Source organism: Pipistrellus kuhlii, unplaced genomic scaffold (assembly GCF_014108245.1).
Source record: "Pipistrellus kuhlii isolate mPipKuh1 unplaced genomic scaffold, mPipKuh1.p scaffold_m20_p_12, whole genome shotgun sequence".
Classification (NCBI taxonomy): domain Eukaryota; kingdom Metazoa; phylum Chordata; class Mammalia; order Chiroptera; family Vespertilionidae; genus Pipistrellus; species Pipistrellus kuhlii.
Genome location: NW_023425427.1, coordinates 30,999,182 through 31,021,114, shown reverse-complemented (window position 1 = coordinate 31,021,114; position 21,933 = coordinate 30,999,182). Strand labels below are relative to the sequence as shown.

General features: G+C 41.7%; 1 protein-coding gene across 3 annotated transcripts in view; it reads left to right on the top strand.

The window, feature by feature from the left end:
* The window catches only part of PIP5K1B (phosphatidylinositol-4-phosphate 5-kinase type 1 beta), a 180,722-nt gene extending 159,933 nt beyond the window's left edge, over nucleotides 1-20,789 (top strand). For all 3 annotated transcript variants that reach the window (XM_036433877.2, XM_036433873.2, XM_036433881.1), the window contains 2 exons: nucleotides 9,091-9,208; nucleotides 19,712-20,789. In XM_036433877.2, coding sequence (XP_036289770.1) covers nucleotides 9,091-9,208; nucleotides 19,712-19,714 — 121 coding nt within the window. In that variant the 3' untranslated portion in view covers nucleotides 19,715-20,789. The remainder of the gene's footprint in view (nucleotides 1-9,090; nucleotides 9,209-19,711) is intronic.
* The last annotated feature ends 1,144 nt before the right edge of the window (nucleotides 20,790-21,933 follow it).

Genomic DNA, 21,933 nt, shown 5'->3' with positions numbered 1-21,933 from the left:
GTCCTCGCTTATAAGTTACCCCTAAAATGAAATCTGGGCAACTCCCAGCCAGAGAAATTAGAAACTGATTCCAAATAGGCTTGTGCCCAGGAAGTACAGTAAGGAAACGGCGCAATAGTAGGAATGTTTTCCAATGTCAGAACTGAAAAAAACAAACACAAATATGAAATTGATCAGTAGCAGACATTTAAGTGAAAATCCTTTACAGAACACATCTTATTACCTGGGATATTATCAAGGAAGGCTCTGGATGTATTTATTGGGTTGGATGGTTTATTCTTCTATTATCTCCTTACACTATTAATACTTACAGTTCACTAACTCTTTAAGTAGCAATGGACATACACATTTAAGCATAAAGGTTCCTAAACCCAAATAACACCTTATGCCCTGCCTGAAGGTTCCTTGATTAGGAAAAAAAGCATCTTTATCTTCACAAGTGTGTATAACCTCTACTCATCTCTTTACTAAAAGTGACATAACATTTTGTTAAAATGAAATATTTTTACTATCAGTTTCTGCGGAGGCCCAAACCAACAGCAAGGTATGAGACCACAGGACTCTCAAAGGAAGTGGTCAAAGCCAGTCCTGCAGTCATTAGCTGGCCACCCACCTGTGGCCTTTAAAAGCAGTTAGAGAGACCAAGAGTTGTCAGAATGTGAACTTTAGCGAGACCAAGCAGGGAGTGGGGGCCCTGGCCCAGCCCAGCTAGCGGGGCCTGCCTGAGGCACACACTTTGTAGTGTAAGGGACAGCTCTGTATGAGATGCTGCAAACTCCCATGATCAAACAAGGAGTGTCTGACTAAGCCATTCACTCACTTCTGTCTCTTTTCATGTTTTATTTTTCTCCTTAGCACTTTGGAGCAACATATCTATTTTAAGTATTTATTTCATTGTCTTCCTCCATACTATGCACATTCCATGCGGCAAAGATTTTTTTTTTTAATCTCTGCTACATCCTAGCACCTATGTGGATGTTTGTGTCATATGTTCATTATCACTAATCATTCCATGACCCTGCACATCCCATAGTATCATTTTACATGTGGGAAACCAGAACTCAGAAGGGTTAAGAAAGACACCCAATATCACACACATTCAGTAGAAGAGCTAGAATTCAAAGGTAAATGATTTCATTCCAGAGTTCATGCTCTACCTGTCATGCGTTATCAGCTCAGGTGTCTGTTTCCTGCAAATGTACTCTTATCTTTTCTCGGGTGGCAGACAGCACCTAATCTAAGATTTTTAGGGAAGTGACATGCCAGTTCTGTGCTCCCATCTCACTCAGTTCATACTGAATAATGAGGATAACAAATATGGAGATTAATGAAATGGTTATGTAACTTTCACTCAATGCCAAGATGGGTTAATAAGTCAGATTATTCAGAATATACTTTCTGGCACTTCACTATATAAATGCCTAATTGCATAGGGCTATTTTACAGAGTTTTTTCATTTATGTCATCTTGTTTAAGAATTAAACTACAATAGTATGCCGAAACTAGTTTGTCTTATTGGATAGAGCGTCGACCTGCAGACTGAAAGGTCCCCGGTTTGATTCTGGTCAAGGGCATATACCTTGGTTGCAGACATATCCCCAGTAGGGGGTGTACAGGAGGCAGCTGATCGATGTTTCTATCCCTCTCCCTACCTCTCTGTAAAAAATAATTTTTTTTAAAATAAAGAAAGAAAGAAAAAAAGAAAGAAAGAAAGAAAGAATTAAACTAGTAGAAGCTTAAATAGCTTTGTTGGTGTGTGTTTTTTTTATATATTTTATTGATTTTTTACAGAGAGGAAGAGAGAGGGATAGAGAGTTAGAAACATCAATGAGAATCACTAATCAGCTGCCTCTTGCACACCCCCTACTGGGGATGTGCCTGCAACCAAGGCACATGATGTTTGTTATTTTAAAATGTTGCTTTGTATAATTATGGTAAAATACACATAGTATAAAATTTACCATCTTAGCCATTTTAAAGTGCACAATTCATTAATGTCAAGTACAATGACAATGGTGTACAAACAACTGCCAGAACTCTTTTCATTTCACAAAACACAAAACTCTATACCTATTAACCATTCTCTATTCCCCAGCTCCCACCCACCCTTTTCTACTTCCTGTCTCTATGAATTTGACTACTCTAGGTCCTGCATATAAATGGAATTATATAATATTTACCTTCTCATTACAGGTAACTTAATATTCTCCCTTTTTTAAGATTAATATTCCATAGAATGTAATACCACATTTTTGTTCATATATTCACCCATAAATTGTCACTTGTATTGCTTCTATCTATTGGCTACTGTGAATATGGGTGTATTCATTTGCTAAGGCTGCCATAACAAAGTACCACAGACTAAGTGGTTTATTAACAACAGACACTTATTGTCTCACAGTTCTGGAGGATAGAAGTCCAAAATCAAGGTATCAGCGGAGTTTATTTTTTGTGAGGCCTCTCTCCTTAGTTTGTAGATGGCTGTCTTCACAGAGTCTTCTCTCTGGCTTTGTCCTAATCTCCTCTTTCTATAAGGACACCAGCCATAATTGGATTAGAGCCCACCCCAATTATCTCATGTAACCTTAATTACCTATCTAAAGACCTTATCCACAAATACAAGTACATTCTGAGGTACTAAAGGTTAGGACTTCAACATATAAATGGGGGTGAGAGGAAAGACATAATTCAGTCTAAAACACTAGATGAGCAAATATCTGAGAGTCTGCTTTCAATTCTTTGACATACCTACCCAGAAATGGGATAGCTGTATCATATGGTAATTCTATTTTTAATTTTTGAGGAACAAGAATATCTTGCTTTCTGGAGGTATCACATTCCCTGATTTCAGATTATATTACAAAACTACAATAACCAAAACAGTATTATATTGGCAAAAAAACAATAACACATAGACCAATGGAACAGAATTGACAGCCCAGAAACACATATATGGGCAACTGATTTTTTTTAAAATATATTTTACTGGTTTTTTACAGAGAAGAAGAGAGAGGGATTGGTTTTTTACAGAGAAGAAGAGAGAGGGATAGAGAGTTAGAAACATCCATGAGAGAGAAACATGGATCAGCTGCTTCTTGCACACCCCCTACTGGGGATTTGCCCACAACCAAGGTACATGCCCTTGACCGGAATCGAACTTGGGACCTTTCAGTCCACAGGCTGACACTCTATCCACCGAGCCAAACCAGTTTCCGGCAACTGATTTTTTACAAAGGAGCCACAAACATACAATAGGGAAAGGGAAGCCTTTTCAATAAATGGTATTGGAACAATTGCAAAGTCACATGCAAAACAAAAACCATCAGCAAAACAAAAAGGCAACCAAATAAATGGGAAAAGATATTGTATTTGCAAATGGTACCTCCAACAAGGAGCTAATATCCCAAATCTATAAAGAACTAATACAACTCAAAAACAAACAGCAATCCAACTAAAAATGAGCAAAAGACCTAAAAACAGACATACAGACAGAAGACTACAAATTGCCAACAAATATATAAAAAGATACTTAACTGGCTAGAAGGAAAATGCAAATCAAAACCATGAGGTAGCCGAAACCGGTTTGGCTCAGTGGATAGAGCGTCGGCCTGCGGACTGAAAGGTCCCGGGTTCAATTCCGGTCAAGGGCATGTACATTGGTTGCGGGCACATCCCCAGTCGGGGGTGGGCAAGAGGCAGCTAGTCGATGTTTCTCTCTCATCGACATTTCTAACTCACTATCCCTCTCAATTTCACTCTGTGTAAAATCAATAAAAAATATATTTAAAAAAAAAAAAAACCATGAGGTACTACCACCTCACACCTGTTAGAAAGATACTATCAATAAGTGTTGGAGAAATGAGAACTCTGGTACACTGCTGATAGGAGTATAAATTGGTGTAGCCACTATGGAAAACAATTTGGATATTCCTAAAAATATCAAAAATAGAGCTACCAAAATTAAAAATAATAATAATAATAGAGCTACGATATGACCCAGCAAACCCTTTTCTGGATATATACCCCAATATTTTGAAAACACTTATAAGATATATGTACCACTATATTCAGTGCAACATTGTTCACAATAGACATAGAAACAACCTAAGTGTCCTTTGGCAGATGACTGGATGAAGAAGTTGTGGTACATGCATAGAGTGGAATACTACTCAGCCATAAAAAATGATGAAATATTGCCATATTTCGACAACATGGATGGATCTTTGAGAGCATCTTGATAAGTGAAACAAGTCAGATGGAAAAGTACAAGAAACTCGCCCCCCTCACATGTGGGATATAAAACAGAAAGAACAAACAAACAAAACACACAAACTCATAGACACAGACAATACTATGATGGTTGCCAGGGAGAAATGGGGTGGGAGAAGGATGAAGATTGTAAAGGGGTGATAGAAGGGGACTACACTTTCAGTGGTGAGCAGATAATGCAATATATAGATGATATATTATAAAATCATACACTTAAAACAATGTGAATGTTACCCCAATAAATTTTTAAAAAGAAAATCTGTACTGAAACATATATATCTTGTAAATACAAAACAAATAATATGCAAAGTTTCAAGCTGTGATCATTGAATTTCATTTGTTTATAAAACACCCCGTTTATAATTTAACATATCGATAATAAAGACATAACTACAAAAGATGTTGCTTTGTAAAGCATATTCTACCTGCTTATTTTTTCTAAACCCTTTTGGCCCACTTTAATCCTCTCAAGACAACAAAAATCACTAAGTTCACATCAAGCATCATATACTGCACTTGTTTTTGCTGGTTTATATGATTATTTTCAAGTTCCTAAGCACATTGTCTTGGCTGCCTTGGTTTTGGCAAATTTGTATTCAGTGTGACCCAGGGCAAGCCACTGCACCTCCCTGGGGCTCAGTGTCCTCATCTGCGAGGTACAAGGGGTGGGCTGAGGGGTGATGAAAGTAGAATAGGGCCAGACAGAGGTGATGAAAGTAGAATAGGGCCGGTATAATGCAGGAGAGTAATAGGGACCTTAGAGAACTGGAGGGGACATGCCCAGTTTAAAGGGAGCAGCCACAGCCTTGTGGCTACTCAGAGTTGCCAGCTGTTTTGGTTTCTCATAAAAAGTGGTGGGAAACTGGGTTTTTGTGGGAATTCCCTATTTCTTAATTTAGCAATAATTCAACCTCAAAAAACCTCTTTCATCCTTATTGGATATATACCTTGGAGTAAAACTGCTGGCTCAAATGGTTTAAGGACTCATGAAATTGTTTTCCAGAGTAGCTGCATCATTTTACATTCTTATCAGCAATTCGGGAGGTCTCCAATTTCTCACATTCTTTCCAACACTTGTTTGTCTGTCTTTATTTTATTACAGCCATCCTAGTGGGTACAAAGTGCTATCTCATAGTGGTTTTGATTTGCATTCCCCCGATGAGTAGTGATGTTAGCATCTTTTCATGTGCTTACTATTTGTATATCTTCTTTGGAGAAACGTCTGTTTAGATCCTTTACCTATCTCTAAAGTGGGTTATTTACCTTTTCATTGTTGAATTATGAGTTCTCTAAAAAAATCTGATATAGTAAGTGCTTGCGAGTCACATTTTTGTCCACCAAACTTAATGCTCATAATATTCTACTTACTAAGATAGGAAACTATTATAATACACGTGGGAAACAGTATAAATAGCAAAGAGGTGTTTTTTTTAATATGTCTATTAGATTTTATCAAATTTTGACGATGTAATACTGAGGAAATTGGGTATTTTTTCTGTAATCATATTGAATTTTAACTAAAATAATTTGTAAATGTATCTATTAAGTCTCTAAGAATACTCTAGGTTTCTTTTATATTTTAACTTTTTCTTAAACAGGCTAGTAGCTTTCTCCTAGTTTCCAAAAATAAAAGATAAATATTAGATTGAAAAATATTTGCAAACTGGGTTTGCTTCTGGAGAGGTGAATCTCTGGATCACAAGATGTCAGTAGAAAGAGAAGGGTTACTTTTGACTATATTTTATACTACAAGGAATGTCATTTAAATAATTTTAAGCCCTGACTGGTTTGGCTCAGTGGATAGAGCATCAGCCTGCAAACTGAAGGTTCAATTCCAGTCAAGGGCATGTACCTTGGTTGTGGGCCTATCCCCAGTAGGGAGTGTGCAGGAGACAGCTGATTTCTCTCTCAACGTTTCTAACTCTCTATCCCTCTTCCTTCTTCTCTGTTAAAAAAAAAAAAAAAAAAAAATCAATAAAATTTAGAAATAATTTTTAAAAGAAAAGCATTTCTAGAATAATCTCAGTAATCCCCTTAATCTTAGGAGGGATATCGATAAAAATTAATAACTAAACACTCAGAGAAGAAGGGGAAAATTTAATTTTGAATATCACCAAATATATTATATGTTTACAAAATAACCCAAGATCCATTAGAGTTTAATTATATATTAACTCAAATAACCCACTAAAAAAATAGAAATAAAAACCCAGTGGCACACCACATTACATATTTTCTGACCACCTTGTTTTTAGTTTTGAGGTTTAAGTAGGTAAATAATTTATCTTTCTCATTAGGCTTAACCAGCAGGATCATTTTGTACCCACAGGAGTAGTGAATGGCGTCTTAACAGCTGAAAGGCAAAAGTCAAATAAAGTCCCTAACTGCATCATTGTTTTGATCCAAAAAATAATCTGGGTCATGTTTATTGCTACACAGTGCCTCTCAAAATAGCAGTCCTTGAAAATTGGTGGTTTGCTTAACCCAAGAAATCTGTGAAGGTTTATAACATAGGGAAAAGCCACATTCACCCTGCTCTTTAAAATCAATTGGAACAGACTCTGTTTTCCATATTGTAAACCCATCTTGGGTTTTTGATCAGCAAGAGAACTTCTAGCCTGACTAGCGTAACTCAGTGCTTGAGCTTCAACCTGTGAATCAGGAGGTCACGGTTCGATTCCAGGTCAGGGCAGATGCCTGGGTAGCAGGCTGATGCCCAGTTTGGGATGTGCAGGAAGTAACCAACCAACAATTCTCTCCCATATTGATGTTTCTATCTCTCTCTCTCCCTCTCCTTTCCTCTCTGAAATCAATAAAGATTTTTTAAGTGAGTGACCTTCCTATACTGTGTCCAGAATTTAGGAGAAAGTCCTTTGATTCCCACATTCTCAAATACCATCAACTGAAAGACTTATAGAGATTCCTCCCTTCACTCCCTCTTAGCAATGGTCTGTTTTCTTATAATTTTCTTTATAATTCAAATGAACATGATTTCTTTTTTTAAGATATATGTGCCCTCAATTGAACCGTGACCTGCTGATTCATAGGTCGCCGCTCAACCACTGAGCCATGCTGGCCCAGCTGCACATGATTTATTAAGATCACACAATCCTTTTCATAAAGAATTTTTCATCTTGTAAAGGTCAGGATTTCTAACTATTTCACATATCTTCAACTACTAGGTAGATACGTACGGAATTAGGAAAGGGCAGGGAATACAATGTCTTCAATATCTCGCATCCACCTGCGAGTCTCAGACAAGCAACTCAGAGGATGGCTTTAGATGGGGGTTTTCAGGAGGGGGGGAGCTCTGAGCGGAGCCCAGGAGGGGACAGGCCCTGGTATTGGAGAAGGGGAGAGAGGAAGCCGGTCTCCCACACTCCTGCTCTCAGCTCTACTTACTGCCCACAGGGAAAGCCACTGCCAAGTTAGCTCCCCTTCTCCCAGCTCCTCTAAAATCAATATCACACTCTCCCACCATTGTCTGCAGATATCTTGTTCCCACAAAACCACGACATGGCAAATTTCCACAGGTTAAAAACATAACTTATTTCAGTGGGAGTGGGAGAAAGATTGTGCATTTCTGAGCCCTTAAATGAATCCCCAATTTAAATACTATGAAAATGGGCCCATTACCTAAACAGTGAGCACTGGTATCATGACAAAACAAGGTGGTTTCCCTTCATAAGTGACTCTTCAATATGACTTGGGCTTTTGTTGTTACTGAGGGTACATTTAAGCTACCCTCACAAAGCACACGCTTGGTATTTATGTGATTCATTTATGTTTATGTGATTCGTTGGACTAGCAGCATGAACATCACCTGGGAGCTTGTTAGACACATGAGCCCATAGGCTACCACTCAGTCCGAAACTCTGGAGGGTGGGGCCTGGGAAAGTGGGTTTTAATCAGCCCTCTAAGGGCTTCTGAAGCACACTGAAGTTTCAGAACCATGGCTGTAGTTAAACCTTTCTTGCCAAAAAGAAAAAAGGAAAAAACAATAGAAAGAAATCATTTATGCCTGCTATGCACAAGGTTATCCTATATAATAAAAGGCTAATATGCAAGTTGACCAAACAGCAGAACGACTGGTTGCTATGACATGCACTGACCACCAGGGTGCAGATGCTCAATGCAGGAACTGCCCCCTCATGGTCAGTGTGCTACCACAAGGGAAGTGCTGCTCAGCCAGAAGCCAGACGCATGGCTGGCTAGCACAGCAATGGTGGTGGGAGCCTATGGGGACGGGCATAAGCCATCAGTTGGACATCCCCTAAGGGCTCCCAGACTGCAAGAGGGTGCAGTCTGGGCTGAGGGACCCCACACACACACACACTCCTCTGAATGCACGAATTTTGTGCACCAGGCCTCTAGTCTTCTATAAACTAGCAAAGCATGAGTGATACTGTGAGAGGGGAACATAAGCATTGAGAACCAACTATTCAAAGTCAAAGATGACAGTGGTCCTGGAGAGTCACAGTAGTTCTCCATGACAAAGCCTAGGACCCACAGATCACCTCTCAGAAATGTGAAGAAATGTTTCATATACCGAAGGAGATAGAAAATTCACTATAAGTCAAACCAAATTATTTAAACTCAAGTGAGCACATTTCAGATGTAACCATATTTCCTTCAAACTCTCACAAAAATATATATATATATATATATATATATATATATATATATATATATATATATATATATATATATATATTGTATCCCTAATACCTTTCCTAGCCTACTAAACTACAATTTTGGAAGTGTCCTTGTATTTTGTTCTGGAGGTCACACACTCATCATTACTCTTTTTTATTTCTCCAGTAAAGGGTTACCTTCCAGTTCAACATTTACCTCGGAAGAGGGGACCATCTACTTGACTTCTGAGCCAAATGCTCTGGAAACGCAGGACGATAATGCCTCCGTGCTCGATGTTTATTTAGTAAGTAATTTCTAGTTTCTTCTTCTTCCCTTCGGGTTTACATGGAACAAGTTCTGTAAGACCAGGCATGCTTGGGTGTTCTAAGAAATAGTGGCACCCTGTCACTTCTACAAATGGTGCGTCATCTTTTTACAATGTTTTCCCACCATTCACATAGAACATTATACAAAAGAGTATCTAGGGTAAGATACTAAAACACAAGATGTAATAAAAGGGCAGATGCCTTAATGCAGAGCAAAGTGCGGCTCCTCGATGTTATTTCCCAAGTAATGTCGTCTTTGACTCAACTGTATTGCCTTGCGTGTGAATCTTCATTTGAGGAAGACTGCCTTGAACACTTGGTGCCCTGAGAGGCACCGAAGGAGGTTGTGGGAAGAACCTAATTCAGCACCCAGAATCTTGGCTCTCTCCCTCCCTCAGTAGTCAAGCAGCTGTGTGATCTGAGCAGGGACCTCTCAGGCCATGTGTCCTTATTTGGCAAAGAAGATAACGCCTGCCCTGCCCACCTTGCAGGCTGCTTAGAGAATCATGAGTGACCATGTGTGTGGACACCCTTTACTGTCCCTCAGGCTGTCTCTACAGGCGTAATTGGATCGTTAGATGAGGCCTGGGATGCTACTCTAGACTGTAAGAGTGAGCATTTTCCCTGAAAAGTATATCTCATGCTCACTCTCCACGTGCTTATACACCTGCACCAAATCTCATGGGACAGGGAAGTGTGGATTTAGAATTTTCTGCTTTTTAAAGTTTTGCCAAGCCTGAGCCTGTACACCACATCACTGTTAGTGTGCAGGCTCGACGTCGGGAACCGACACCACTGTCTCGTAGTAGCACATCTCCACACCTCATCTTATGCTTCTCTATCTCCCCCAACGTGGCACCGCGTCTCCTAAGTGTACTCTGCAGGATTTCAGTCACCCAGAATTGTACACCTCAGTCCATAGACCTCAGTCCAAAGTCCTCAAGGCCCTCTCTCTCCTGGAGTAAACTCCAGTCCTCAAGGCCCTATCCAGTCTGGTCTCCCCCTCCTCTCTGACCTCCGCCCCTGCCTCCGTCCTCCTCACCAGTGCTGTTCCAGCCACACTGGCCTCCTTCATGCTCCTCCCACAGACCAAGCATGTTTTTGCCTCAGGACCTTTGCACTTATTACTTCTGTCTGCACACCACCTCAGCTATCCCATGCTTATTCCCTCACTTCGTCCACTTCTCAGCCCAAACATCTTCTCAGAGAGGTTTTTCGAGGTGAAGACCCACTATATAAAACAGAAGCTCCCTCCCCAGATAAAAATGTTATGGAAGAATTTTTTTTTTTTACAACCCCTGCATATCCTACTTGTGGCAAACAATTTTTTCCCATTAAGCAATGCTCCTCTTCACACTTTTAAAAAATAAGGTATGTGTATATTGCAAAATCTTCACAGAAGAGTTGATTCCTCTCCATAACCAAGAAGAAAATAAATTAAATAGGAAAATAAATGTATGCAGTACTTTTTTGGTCTCATGTTAAGTTTTGTTACATCTGAAAGTAGAAACCAAGAAAGCTGAAATGAAAGACCACGTGAAACTTCATCTTCATGAGCGAAGGACTCATGTGTGGATCTTTACAAAAACCAGCTGTGCCCCCACCGAGGGAGTGTGATACTGCCGAGAGGAATGTAAGATCACAAGGTGGTTAAACGGCATTGCCGGTACGAGTTCCTTATCCGTTACCCCTTAGTCCTCTGGTAGAAAAGCTGTCTTATTATAAATCATTGTGTTCCACTTGGTAGCTATCAGTTTCATTTATGAGAACACTGCTTCTTATCTGGCCTTGGTAGTGTCAAATTTTCTTGTTTTATGTCTTTGATATTGAAAGCAAAGCATTTCAGCAAAGGGTGACAGTTGCCTCAGAAGCCATAGGGGAAAGCTGCGGTATCCATCACTGATAGTAGTGAGATCACTTGAGGATCAAGTAGATAAAAAGGAATCATGGGGGTTGGGAACTGAAAGAGAAGGTGGTGGTGGCTAGCTGGCTGGAGTGGTCTGCTGACCAGTTATCCCAACCCAGCTTTTGTGGTGATTCAGAAGCACGGAGGACAGAAAAGGGAAGGGAGGAGGAGTCAGCGTATGGAGAGAGTAACAAGATAGTGGGAATTCTCCCCAAGGTGGGAGGAAAGCTGATCTTGCCTCATCTTATTTTGTAGCTAATAACAATAAGCTATGAAATATTTTTGAGAGTTTCCTATATGCCTGACACTGTTCTAAATAATATATATATGTATGTATGTATATACATATATATACATATATATAATTTTTTTTCCCCCTCACATCAACCCCATGTGGCAGGTGTGGTTACTAGCTTCTACTTTTTACAGATAAGTTAAATTAAGGCACAATGGAGATGATGCAATTTGTCCTGTTTACGCAGCCAGTAAGCAACAAGACTAGCGTTCAAACCAGTAAATACTAGCCCCGAGCCACACACTTAACTGCTGCCTGGATCAGGAATTATGCTTTCTGGATTATGAATTATGCTTCCTTTGCAAGATGCAAATTAGACCTAGAGAAGTTAAAAGGCGCATCCAAAGTCAGACAAGTTAACAGCACAAACAATGTACAGGATACAGAGACAACTTGGGTTAATAAGCATTGATTCTTTTTGAATGAGAATGTTCAAGAAGAATGGTATAAGCAGGCGTCTTCAAACTATGGCCCACGGGCCACATGCGGCCCGCAGAGGAGTCTGATCCGGCCCGCCAGGTTTTTTGGGCACTGAGCGCAGCCGAGGTGTTACAGTAGGAATTAGTTCATATAGTCCGGCCCTCCAGCTCTCTGACGGACCGTGATCTGGCCCCCACTTTAAAAAGTTTGAGGACCCCTGGAAAGGGAAACAGTTTGGTATTGCTGGAAGTGCAGAGGACTTTGAATAATAATCATAGCCAAACTAAGCACTTGGCCTCGGCTGGCCCTAGGCAGCAGGCGGACTGAGGGCGGGTCTGGCAGCATTATCTGCCTGCGCCCCCCTGGCTGGGCTGAAAGGACTGGGGGACTCCAGTGGGGCTGAGGGGACTGGGTGCCGCCATCTTTGTGATGGTGTGATGGTCAATTTGCATACTCCCTCTTTATTAGATAGGATTTTGTATGCTCTTCCAGATCTGAAAGGCTACAGCCCAGTATCCTCCCTTCAGTATTCTTATTTGCCTCAAGACTATGAAAGAGAACGGAAAGCAAAAGCATGTGAAGGAAAACAGTCTTGCCTACACCTTTGTCTCTCCTGCCTCTTGACTTAATTTGAATTCAGAGCTAGCTTTACCTGAACGGCACTTGGAGGCTTCTGTGGTGACACTGTGTTCCGTGTTGTAACCAAACGTAGTCAGATTTCTCTTGTAATGTTTCTCCTCCTTTAAGATACAGCATTTCTCTTGGCACCTGTGACCTCCCCTGGTGCTATTACTTGTGCTAATGGACAATAGTGCTTATACCCCTTTAAAATATATCATTTAAATGCTAATGACATGCACACCGGATAACATCTGAAATTTCTTTTAAGGATTGCCCCACATATGTGTACGGTATGTAAATTAGGCCAGCTATCCTTTTTCCTGTGATTTGACACAAAATTAAAAGGTTAGGGTACCTTTTGAGACAGCTCATTATTCCACTGTCCTTATTAGAACATTTGGTTTGGGCTCCATGTCCCTAGCTACCTGCACTGCTCTGAAAAGGCCATTCACCCTCATCCTCTAGACCAGCGATTTTCAACTGTGCACCTCAAGAACATTTAAAACATGTAACAACTGACTAGTCGGGGGCACTGACCTCTTTCCCTTAGATTTTCAATAGGAAAATGATAACCAACATAATAGCTGTCCTGTGTGAATGAATGAAAATAATACCTATATTTGGTCAGATTGACAAAAAATACTTTTTTTTTTTTTGGTTTGCTACAGAATTTTAGTACTTGGTTTATGTAGGTCATGAGATGAAAAAGGTTAAAAATCACTGCTCTAGAGTTTCAGGCTATCTAAATCATTTGCAAATATTCAAATCAAGAGAGGTGTTTCAGAAGATGATTTTACCCCAGAACCAGAGATGTGTTTTCTGTTGAATTTTGAGTTGATGACATAGATTACGGCAGTAGTCAGCAAATTCATTAGTCTACAGAGCCAAATATCAACAGTACAAAGATTGAATTTTTTTTTGAGAACCAAATTTTTTAAACTTAAACTTCTTCTAAAGCCACTTCTTCAAAATAGACTTGCCCAGGCCATGGTATTTTGTGGAAGAGCCACACTCAAGGGGCCAAAAAGCCAGTTTTCCAACCACGGGATTAGGGTATTTAAAAGAATACAATAGAGATGAACAGGCTCTACTGACTTAAAACAGGCAATCGTGGGGTCTTAGTAGCAGAGTTTGATTCTACTGTTTGAACAGTCCAACATTCTAAGGCACTGACATGGTCACGGTAGCTGTTATTTCAGTTCCTAAGGCAGCTTCGTTGCCGGGTGTAGAATGCAATTTGGTGTTAACTGGAAGAGGAACAACTAACAAAGTCATCGCAGCAGAAACAGGTTGTGGTGACTATTTGGGGATGAATGGGTAAGTGAGAGAGACAGGATCGCTTTTTAAATCTGGGAAATTGAAAGATGGCTGCTACTCAAGAGTGATTTTCTTGCCTCTATTATTTAGTCCTAAGGATATGCCCTTTCTTTTTACATGTTATCATCCTCTCAGTAATATGTAGTTTCATTCAGGTATGTGTCTCGGCAAAATGGCTATCTGAAGTGCAAAGATAGCTATGGGCAAAGGAGGAGAGAGAGCTGAGCCATTTTTTTAGGCATGCTGGCATTGGAGATAGTGCTCCGATGTGCCGCTGCTGGCTGGCTTGGTGACTGAATGTGTCCTTAGAGTGGTTATAACACTCTTTGATCATGGTACAAGGGTGGCAGAGAAGTGAAAATGATTGAATTAACAGCTTCTGTTATGTATGAGAAAAAGAAGGAAAACATTTTAAATCAGGTCAGGGTGTCCTAGAAAATTCAGTGGAATTTTCTGACAAGAGAAATGGCACTTCAGGATTGGACTCTGTTGGCGTTGCGGTGAATGGCATGTACGTGAAGTGGCAGGTGTCTTTCATCCCTCCTTGTCTGACTGGTGTTGGCTGCTGCAAGGGGTGTTCATTTGAGACAGTGGCAATTCTACTGCTTCTCGGCAGAGAACAAGATTCCCCACTGACAAGAAAACAAAAACAAAAATGCCGCTGAGGTTTTTGGTAGGTTTTAGTGAGAACAAAGTAGGAAGAGGAAAACATTGTCTTTGGATTGGAGGGCATTCAACCAAAATGCCACTTCCTTCCACTGTCTGACCACTTGCTGGGAAATGAGATTTCAGGAAGGCCAAAATAGCACCCTTTTTTTTTTAATCTCCAGAAATGCTTGAACCCCTTAAATAGTTAAAGTCCTGAAAAAAAAAAAAAAAAATCCCACGGCCTGAGCCCCATGGCACCTAGGAGTGATTCCTGTACTGAGACGAGAAATGCAAGCTTCAAAATAATGAGGTAACCCGTCAGGCTAGATTAGGATTTTACTTTCAACAAACAGTATTAAACCACAGTTTATGGATTCCCTTAGGGAACTGGAGGTGGAGTTTGAAGGCACACTGGCTCTTCAGTTACATGAGGCCCACAGTTAGCAATTGAATGACAGCCTGCGAGGCTGTGGCAGTTCTGTTGGGTTGTCCTTGCTTTCCAATGAGTTGTGGCCTCACAGGCCAGCTTGATTTCCTCCTCCTTCAGCTTGCCTGGTGTCCTGTCACATCCAGGCCCCTCACGGATAGCCCATCATTTCTGTTCCCTGTCCCTCAACTCTGCCCCTCTCCCCTTGCCTGCTGCCTCCAAACTCTCCCTATTGCTTCTCAGCCTGTTTCTATTTTCCTCCCCTCTCTTGTCATAGAAAGTCAGTGTTTGCTAGTCTCCTGAGCCTTTCAAACTCTTGGAAAAGAGTGTTTGAAGAAGAACAGTCTCTAAAGGCATGAACTTGGGGTTTACCAGGCCCTGAGCCTGCAAGAAACAAATAGCAAACTCAGAAGGAACCAGATTAGGGACCAGTGTTGATTTTATAAAAAATAAGTTTAAATCATACCGATGACCTAGTGAATAGGGCTGTCATCATTCATCTCCTTCACTCTCCTGAATTTGGGGAGGACTGGGAAATGTGCTAGATGGGAGAATGCATAAAACGTTGAACACTTAATAAAAGCCCTCCCTGAGTGTGATGAACAGAATGATGACTCGGAGTGGAGATGAGGCATTAGCCTTTGGTTTGTCTGTGACTTGTTACCTTGCCAGGGCTGCCATAATGAAGAACTTCAGCCTGGAAGCTTAAACAATGGGAATCTGTTGTCTCACGGTTCTGCAGCCCAGAAGTTCTAGGTCAAGGTGTTGGCAGCACCATATTCCTCTGAAGGCTCAGAGAGACACCTTGGACTTGCAGCACTATCCTGGGCGGCCTTGAACTTGCAGCACTAACCTCTGCCTCCATCTTCATGGTCTTCTTCCCCGACACTCATGAGGACCCCAGTTGTTGGATTAAGAACCCACTCTAATCCAGTGTGACCTCGCTCTAACCCAGTGTGGCCTCGTCATAACTTGTGGATATAATTACATCTGCAAGGACCTTACTGCCAAAGAAGGTCACATTCCAGGGTTCCAGGTAGACACGAATTTTCAGGGGATACTATTCAACCAACGGTACTGCCTTCCCCGGGAGCCTGTGATCTGGTCTTTGCCATGCCTGTTCCCATTCCCCACTCACATTTCATTTCCCTGGCTGAGCCACTGGAGAGGTTCGTTAGATGTTTCCAAATTATTTTGGAATCTCACAAAAAGGTGCCAGGTAAATGAATGTGTTAGCAGATACAGCCACCTGTTGGGTGCATCTAGTATGTAGAAACAAAACCCCTGATGTGAACCAGGGTGTTGGTGTTTTAAAAGCTCCCCACACATCCGGGGCTGAGATGCAGCTCTGAGCATCCCATCCTTCCTCTGTGCTACCTGTAAGGCAGAGCTGTCACTCCCCCAAACTCCCCTCCTCAGGTCGGCCAGTAGCTGTGCTTTACGTTAGAGAAAGAAAATACACTTGATTCCCAGGTGAACAGCAGGCTCTTACCACGCTGGAGTTTATGAACTAGACTTGCAAATGTGTTTTTGGTTCCTGCAGGCCTACTGCCACCTACTGGTAGGAAGGCCCCTCTGACCAAGGGGGCTACGTGACTGAAGTCCTTGAAGGGAAGCTTCATTAAGAGTGAGTGTGTCACTCAGTGGGCTGATTTATTGTAGACTCCATGCTGTGCGTGCACGCTCACCAGGGGCATGTCCTTGGCACGTGCCAAGGATCCAGTTCTGGGTGTGGAGTTCAGAGTTTCCTTGTATTGGGGTCCAACTGGCAATAAAATGCACTTTTGTGAAAAAAGAGGGGGGAAAAAAACAACCCTTTCTAAATGTCAGTAATAGCTACCGTATTAGTTTCTTAGGGCCGCCATAACAAAAGTCTATATAAGTTTATCATCTCACAGTTCTGGAGGCCAGAAGTCCAAGCAGGGTCAGTTCCTTGGGAGGTTGTGAGGGAAGGATCTATTCTGGGTTCTCTCCTTGGAGTGTAGATGTCCATTGTCCTGTGTTTTCACATTGTCTTTTCTCTGTGTGTGTCTGTCTCCGATCCAAATTTCCTCTTGGTATAAGGACACGGTCACACTGGATTAGGGACCACCCTAATTATCTTACTTTAACTTGGTTATCTCTATTAAGACCCTATCTTCAAGCAATGTCACTTTCTGAGATACTTGGGATGAGAATTTCAACATATGCAATTTGGGGAGACACTATTCAACCCCTACTGGTTAAAAGTACTGAGAGGGAGAAGTTTCTGGTTCCTCCTTTCAAGACCATGCCTGGGAGCTTCTGGCATCTCATGCTTTCCTTCTACATATGTGAGAGAAGCCAGTGCTCTTGTTTGAATGAAACCAGGCTCATGTTCCTCCCCACAACATTCTCCTAATGCAGCAGAAGCAGGGGTCAGAGTGGATTGGTTGCAGCCCAGGGCTATATGATGTATGAGACAGTAAGGTAACCCTTTGGGTTTACAATTAGCTGGGAAGTCTGCTGTAGAATCGTGAGCTGATATAAATTACTGATGCCCTCACACTTCCCTTGGGTTTTTGGAAAACAAATCAATCAGGCGGGGTATCGTGTTGAGATGTTGGGGCTGCACTAACAGTTTTGAGACAAGAGGCCGTAATCCTAAATCCATCCCATGAGATGTCCCAGAGGAGTGCCAGCTCTTTTCCTGGGTTTGTCCTCATCCGTGATGTCTCTGCTGGTCGGCAGGGAACGCTCGGCTGGGGCACTTGGAGGCTGGCAGGAGGCCTGGCACTCCATGTGCTGCCAGCACCTCAGACTTCAACAAACGTTCTCCTCGACCGGGGGCAACGTGGTCGTCTTCATCTGAACTGTGTGTGCCCTTCGAGGACATCCCAAGTTCCACGTCCCGCCTCCAGGATTGTTCATTAAAGGCCCACAGTCCCTGTCCCTTGGAAAAGTAATTTCATCTGATCCTGAGTCTTGATTTTTTTTTTTAAGTGCAAAGGTAGGAAATTTGGACCCAAGCTTCTCTGAGTTCCCTCCATCTATCAGCTCCCCTGGCGGTGAGATCAACTTCATTCATGCACCGTGTCCTGATTTCTACACTAGCATAGATAGTCGTTTTACCTCCCAAGAAAATGATGAGCTTCGGATTCCTACTGCTATTGGACAGAGAAATCCCCCACCCCAATCTGTCCCCGACTGATTGTGCCTTGGGAAGTAATCCCCAAATCTGAGGTAGATGTGTGAATATAATAAAACAGAAATATAGAACCTTAGGTAAAAGAAAAAAGACTCAGGACTTCCCACAGCCCATTGGTGGCTTCTTTCTCAGAAATCCCTGAATTTTGAATGCAGGGCAATCTAGTGACCCAGAGGAGGACAGACTGCAGAGCCACGGGGAGGCACCGGGACGCTTTTACGTGCCCGTGTGGTGGTGCTGCGTTTAGATTGAAGTGATGTTGAGGCAGGAGGAGTATTGCTCTCGTAGCAACAGAAGGAACATCGGCCAAAAGAATAAGAACAACATACAACCGAAAGGAGACAGTGCAGGGCTGGGGGAAGCAGAACTCAGGAATTGCTGATGGAAGTGGGCTTGGTACAGGAATAGGATACAGATAACAGACTTACTACCTACAAAAGCCTGGAGAAAAATGCTCTACTCAGAGGTACTCTGGGAAGGAACTTAAACTTCAAACCAAAATGAGGCGGCTCCTGGACTTCAGAAAGGAAACTATCCTGCTTTGAGAGGCCCATGGGCTGAACCCTGAAATAGTTGTAGTTAAAAAAAAAAAAAAAGAAGAAGAAGAAGAATAGCACCCTTGAGAGTTAAAACTTTCAGAATTTGAGACTTTGTGGACTGTTTAGTGCTAAGCATCTCAACCAATCTGACTGTCGTGAAGTTATGCCTCCTTTCAGCTCCGCCCTGAGATTCCCTCACATCACATTCCAAGTTTAGGAAATCCTATTGGCTAAATAGAATTTTTAAACAGTAGGCTGAGGGGTATATATGTCAGAGAAAAGACTGAAAGAGGTGTGGAGTGAGAAATAAACTAATATTGTATACCAACTATATTTAAATAAAAATAATATTAAATATTAAAAAATTACAAGTAGTATTTGATAGAATCTTGTGGTTGAGATGGAACTTTGTGATTATCTGATACAGCTCAGCCATGACTGTCGAGTCTGCTGTGCTGGCCACCACATATCGAGTATCCTCAGGGTGCCGTGTTTAGGACACACACCTTTCTGCTTCAGCTCTACCCAGTGGCCAGTCAGCCTCAGCCTCACCCTCAGGGACAGCAACTGCCCTCCCCTCCAGTGACTGCTCATTTCTTTACTCTGGTTAGAGAGCACTTCCAGATTGAAGCAAAACTGGCTTCCACACATTTGTCCCATTCCTGGCCTTGGTCTCACTCAGCCTCACCCATTAGGTTGCAGCAGATGGCGCATTGGGCCCACGTGCTGGGGGAGGATGTGAGGATGCTTGACGGGGGGAGACGGGGAGGAGTGAAGCTTTACCACTCCACTCACTTTATACAATCTGATATTCCAACCCCCACCCCAGGATCACAGCCATCTGTGCCACTGTTGATGACAATGTCACACTTTCAGAGTCCTAGGACTAACCTCGTGCCTAACCCTTTCTTCCCATGGCTAACCTTCACATATTCAGACAACTGTTACGTCTAACGTGACCAGACATCCCGCTAGGCTCATCATCGCAGAATCCCAGCCTCATGCACCCCGACTTCAGCTCGCACATTTCCCAGGCACAAGTCTCTGGGAGAAATAATGGACTGTGTTCCTACTCATGAGGAGCAGTTATCAATCAACACCAAAACTGAGTCTCACAGCTGCTTTCTTTCTTTTCCCCACAGTAAGTGCAACTGGTAACCACCTAAGCAAATGGATGAGACATGAACACAGTGGTAGGAGAGAAGTTCCTTCACTCCAGATTTCCCAGAGGAACTTGGCTGAGCCCCACGACACAGAGAAGCAATCAACTGGACTTAGGAGTCTGCGAGATGTCAGGGGAGCCGTGGTCCATGGGGGCTGATCAGCAGATGTGATGTGAAAAATACCACACTCTTCTATCATTTGCTGTTGCTTGCCGAACTGTGAAGAACTGCATGAACTATATTTAAGCTGCTTCTATACCATTGCCAATCACTTTTTTGGACTTGAAAGTGCTATTTTCCTATTGATACTTGCATTATTTCATTTTGCATGCATCCAGTGATTATACATAAGCAACACATGTAATCTGCTTATATATATTTTTAAAAACTCATCTGTGCAAAATGGTATATAAAGTATAAATCCTACTCTTTTTGCAAAATTATAATCACAGCCCATGTCATTAAATGTTTAAGTTGATTTTATCTAAAGATCAGCATAATAGGTCTCCATATACTTTATAGATAACTAGCCTCTATAAAGATGTTTTCACTGTTTACTAATGACATGAGAAAAGCAGAGCTTATTTATAAAAGGCCTTATGTCGTGTACATACACGTTGTCTTTGAAATATTTGTGATTTAGTTTATTGCTTGTAAAAGAGAAATTATATAATTTATTTAGTAAATACTATTGTAAACTATAGTTTTATTGAGAAAAATAAAATATTTTGTTCTCAATTGTGGTAGTACAGTAATTCCAATGGCTTATGGCTTGTATATTTCTATTAATCAAGGAGAAATAACTTAGATGCTTCTCATCTTTAGATAGTCCAGAATCCTATATAAACTGACTCTGATGGCAGATGAAAATGGACAGAAAATTCTCTGGCCCTGGGAAGCCAATAGCAGGTTCTGCTCAACTTATTCAGGTTTTCCCCAGTGTCCTGGGTTATTAGCAAGCATTTACTGTTATGCTATGGTAACAAACAATCCCAAAATCTCTGGATGGGGATCTAGAGCAGTCCCTATCTTAAACATGTCACTTTTATGGCAGAAGGGTGGGGGGGGTAGAGAATGACAGTGTAAGCAAGCAATGGGAGCTCATAAAAAAAAACCTTCAACTTAAATGCTGTTTACAATACCCACATTCCATGGGCCAAAGCAAATGACAGAGACAAGTCCGATGTCAAAGGAGTGAAAAGCATACTTCTCACATAAGAGTGGACTCAACAGAGAGAAGCGATGAATATTTTGAACAATGAATATACCTACACCATCTCATGAATGTCCCAGAGGCTCAAAAAGCTGAATAATCAATCATATACTGGGGGAGGATTGGGCGGACATGAGAAAGCAAAATGACTAAGGCTTCAGAAAGACATTCCTGATGAATAAGATGTTCAGTGTAAAATCTTCACGTTAAAGTGAGCTAATTCTTATAAGCAAACATGGTATTAACTTTTGAAATGCTAAAGGGATTGCTGTAATAAGAAACAGAGAGTCACCTAGCCATTAAGAAATATAAAGGTAATAAATAAGCACCTATCAATAACCCTAAATGTAACTGGACTAAATGCTCCAATCAAAAGGCATAATGTAGCTGAATGAATACAAAAATATGGCACTACTATATGCTGTCTACAAGGGAGGGACCCACCTCAAAACAAAAGACACACAGGATGAGAGTGGAGGGATAGAAAAAAAATGTTTCCATGCAAATGGAAAAGAAAAAAGAAAAAAGAAAAAGCCTGCAGTAGCAATACACATATCAAACAAAATAGACTTTAAAATGAAGGTTGGATTCTGAGGATGGCAACCAGCAAGAAGGTAGGGAGGGAGAGTGTGTGAAAAAGTGAGGGAGCAATAGAGGAGTGTGTGGACATGTGTGGTGTGTGGAGCTGCCAAAACGGGCAGTCTTAGACTGCAAAACCCTGCTGCCACCTGGGACACTCCAGAGGCAGCCAGCTTAGGCACAGAGACCACGCCATCTTGAAAAACACAACTGTTTGAGACTAGGATCCTAGCTCACCATCAGCCAAACTGGTCCCAGATGCAAACCAGGAACCTACAGCCCCAGGGGACAAAGACCTGCCACCACAGCTGCAGATCCACAGACACCAAGAATCCAGACATCCAGCCCGCAGATTTCTGTGAGTAACAGAGCCCACCCCCCTCCTCGCAGGCTTGCTGCAGAGCCATAG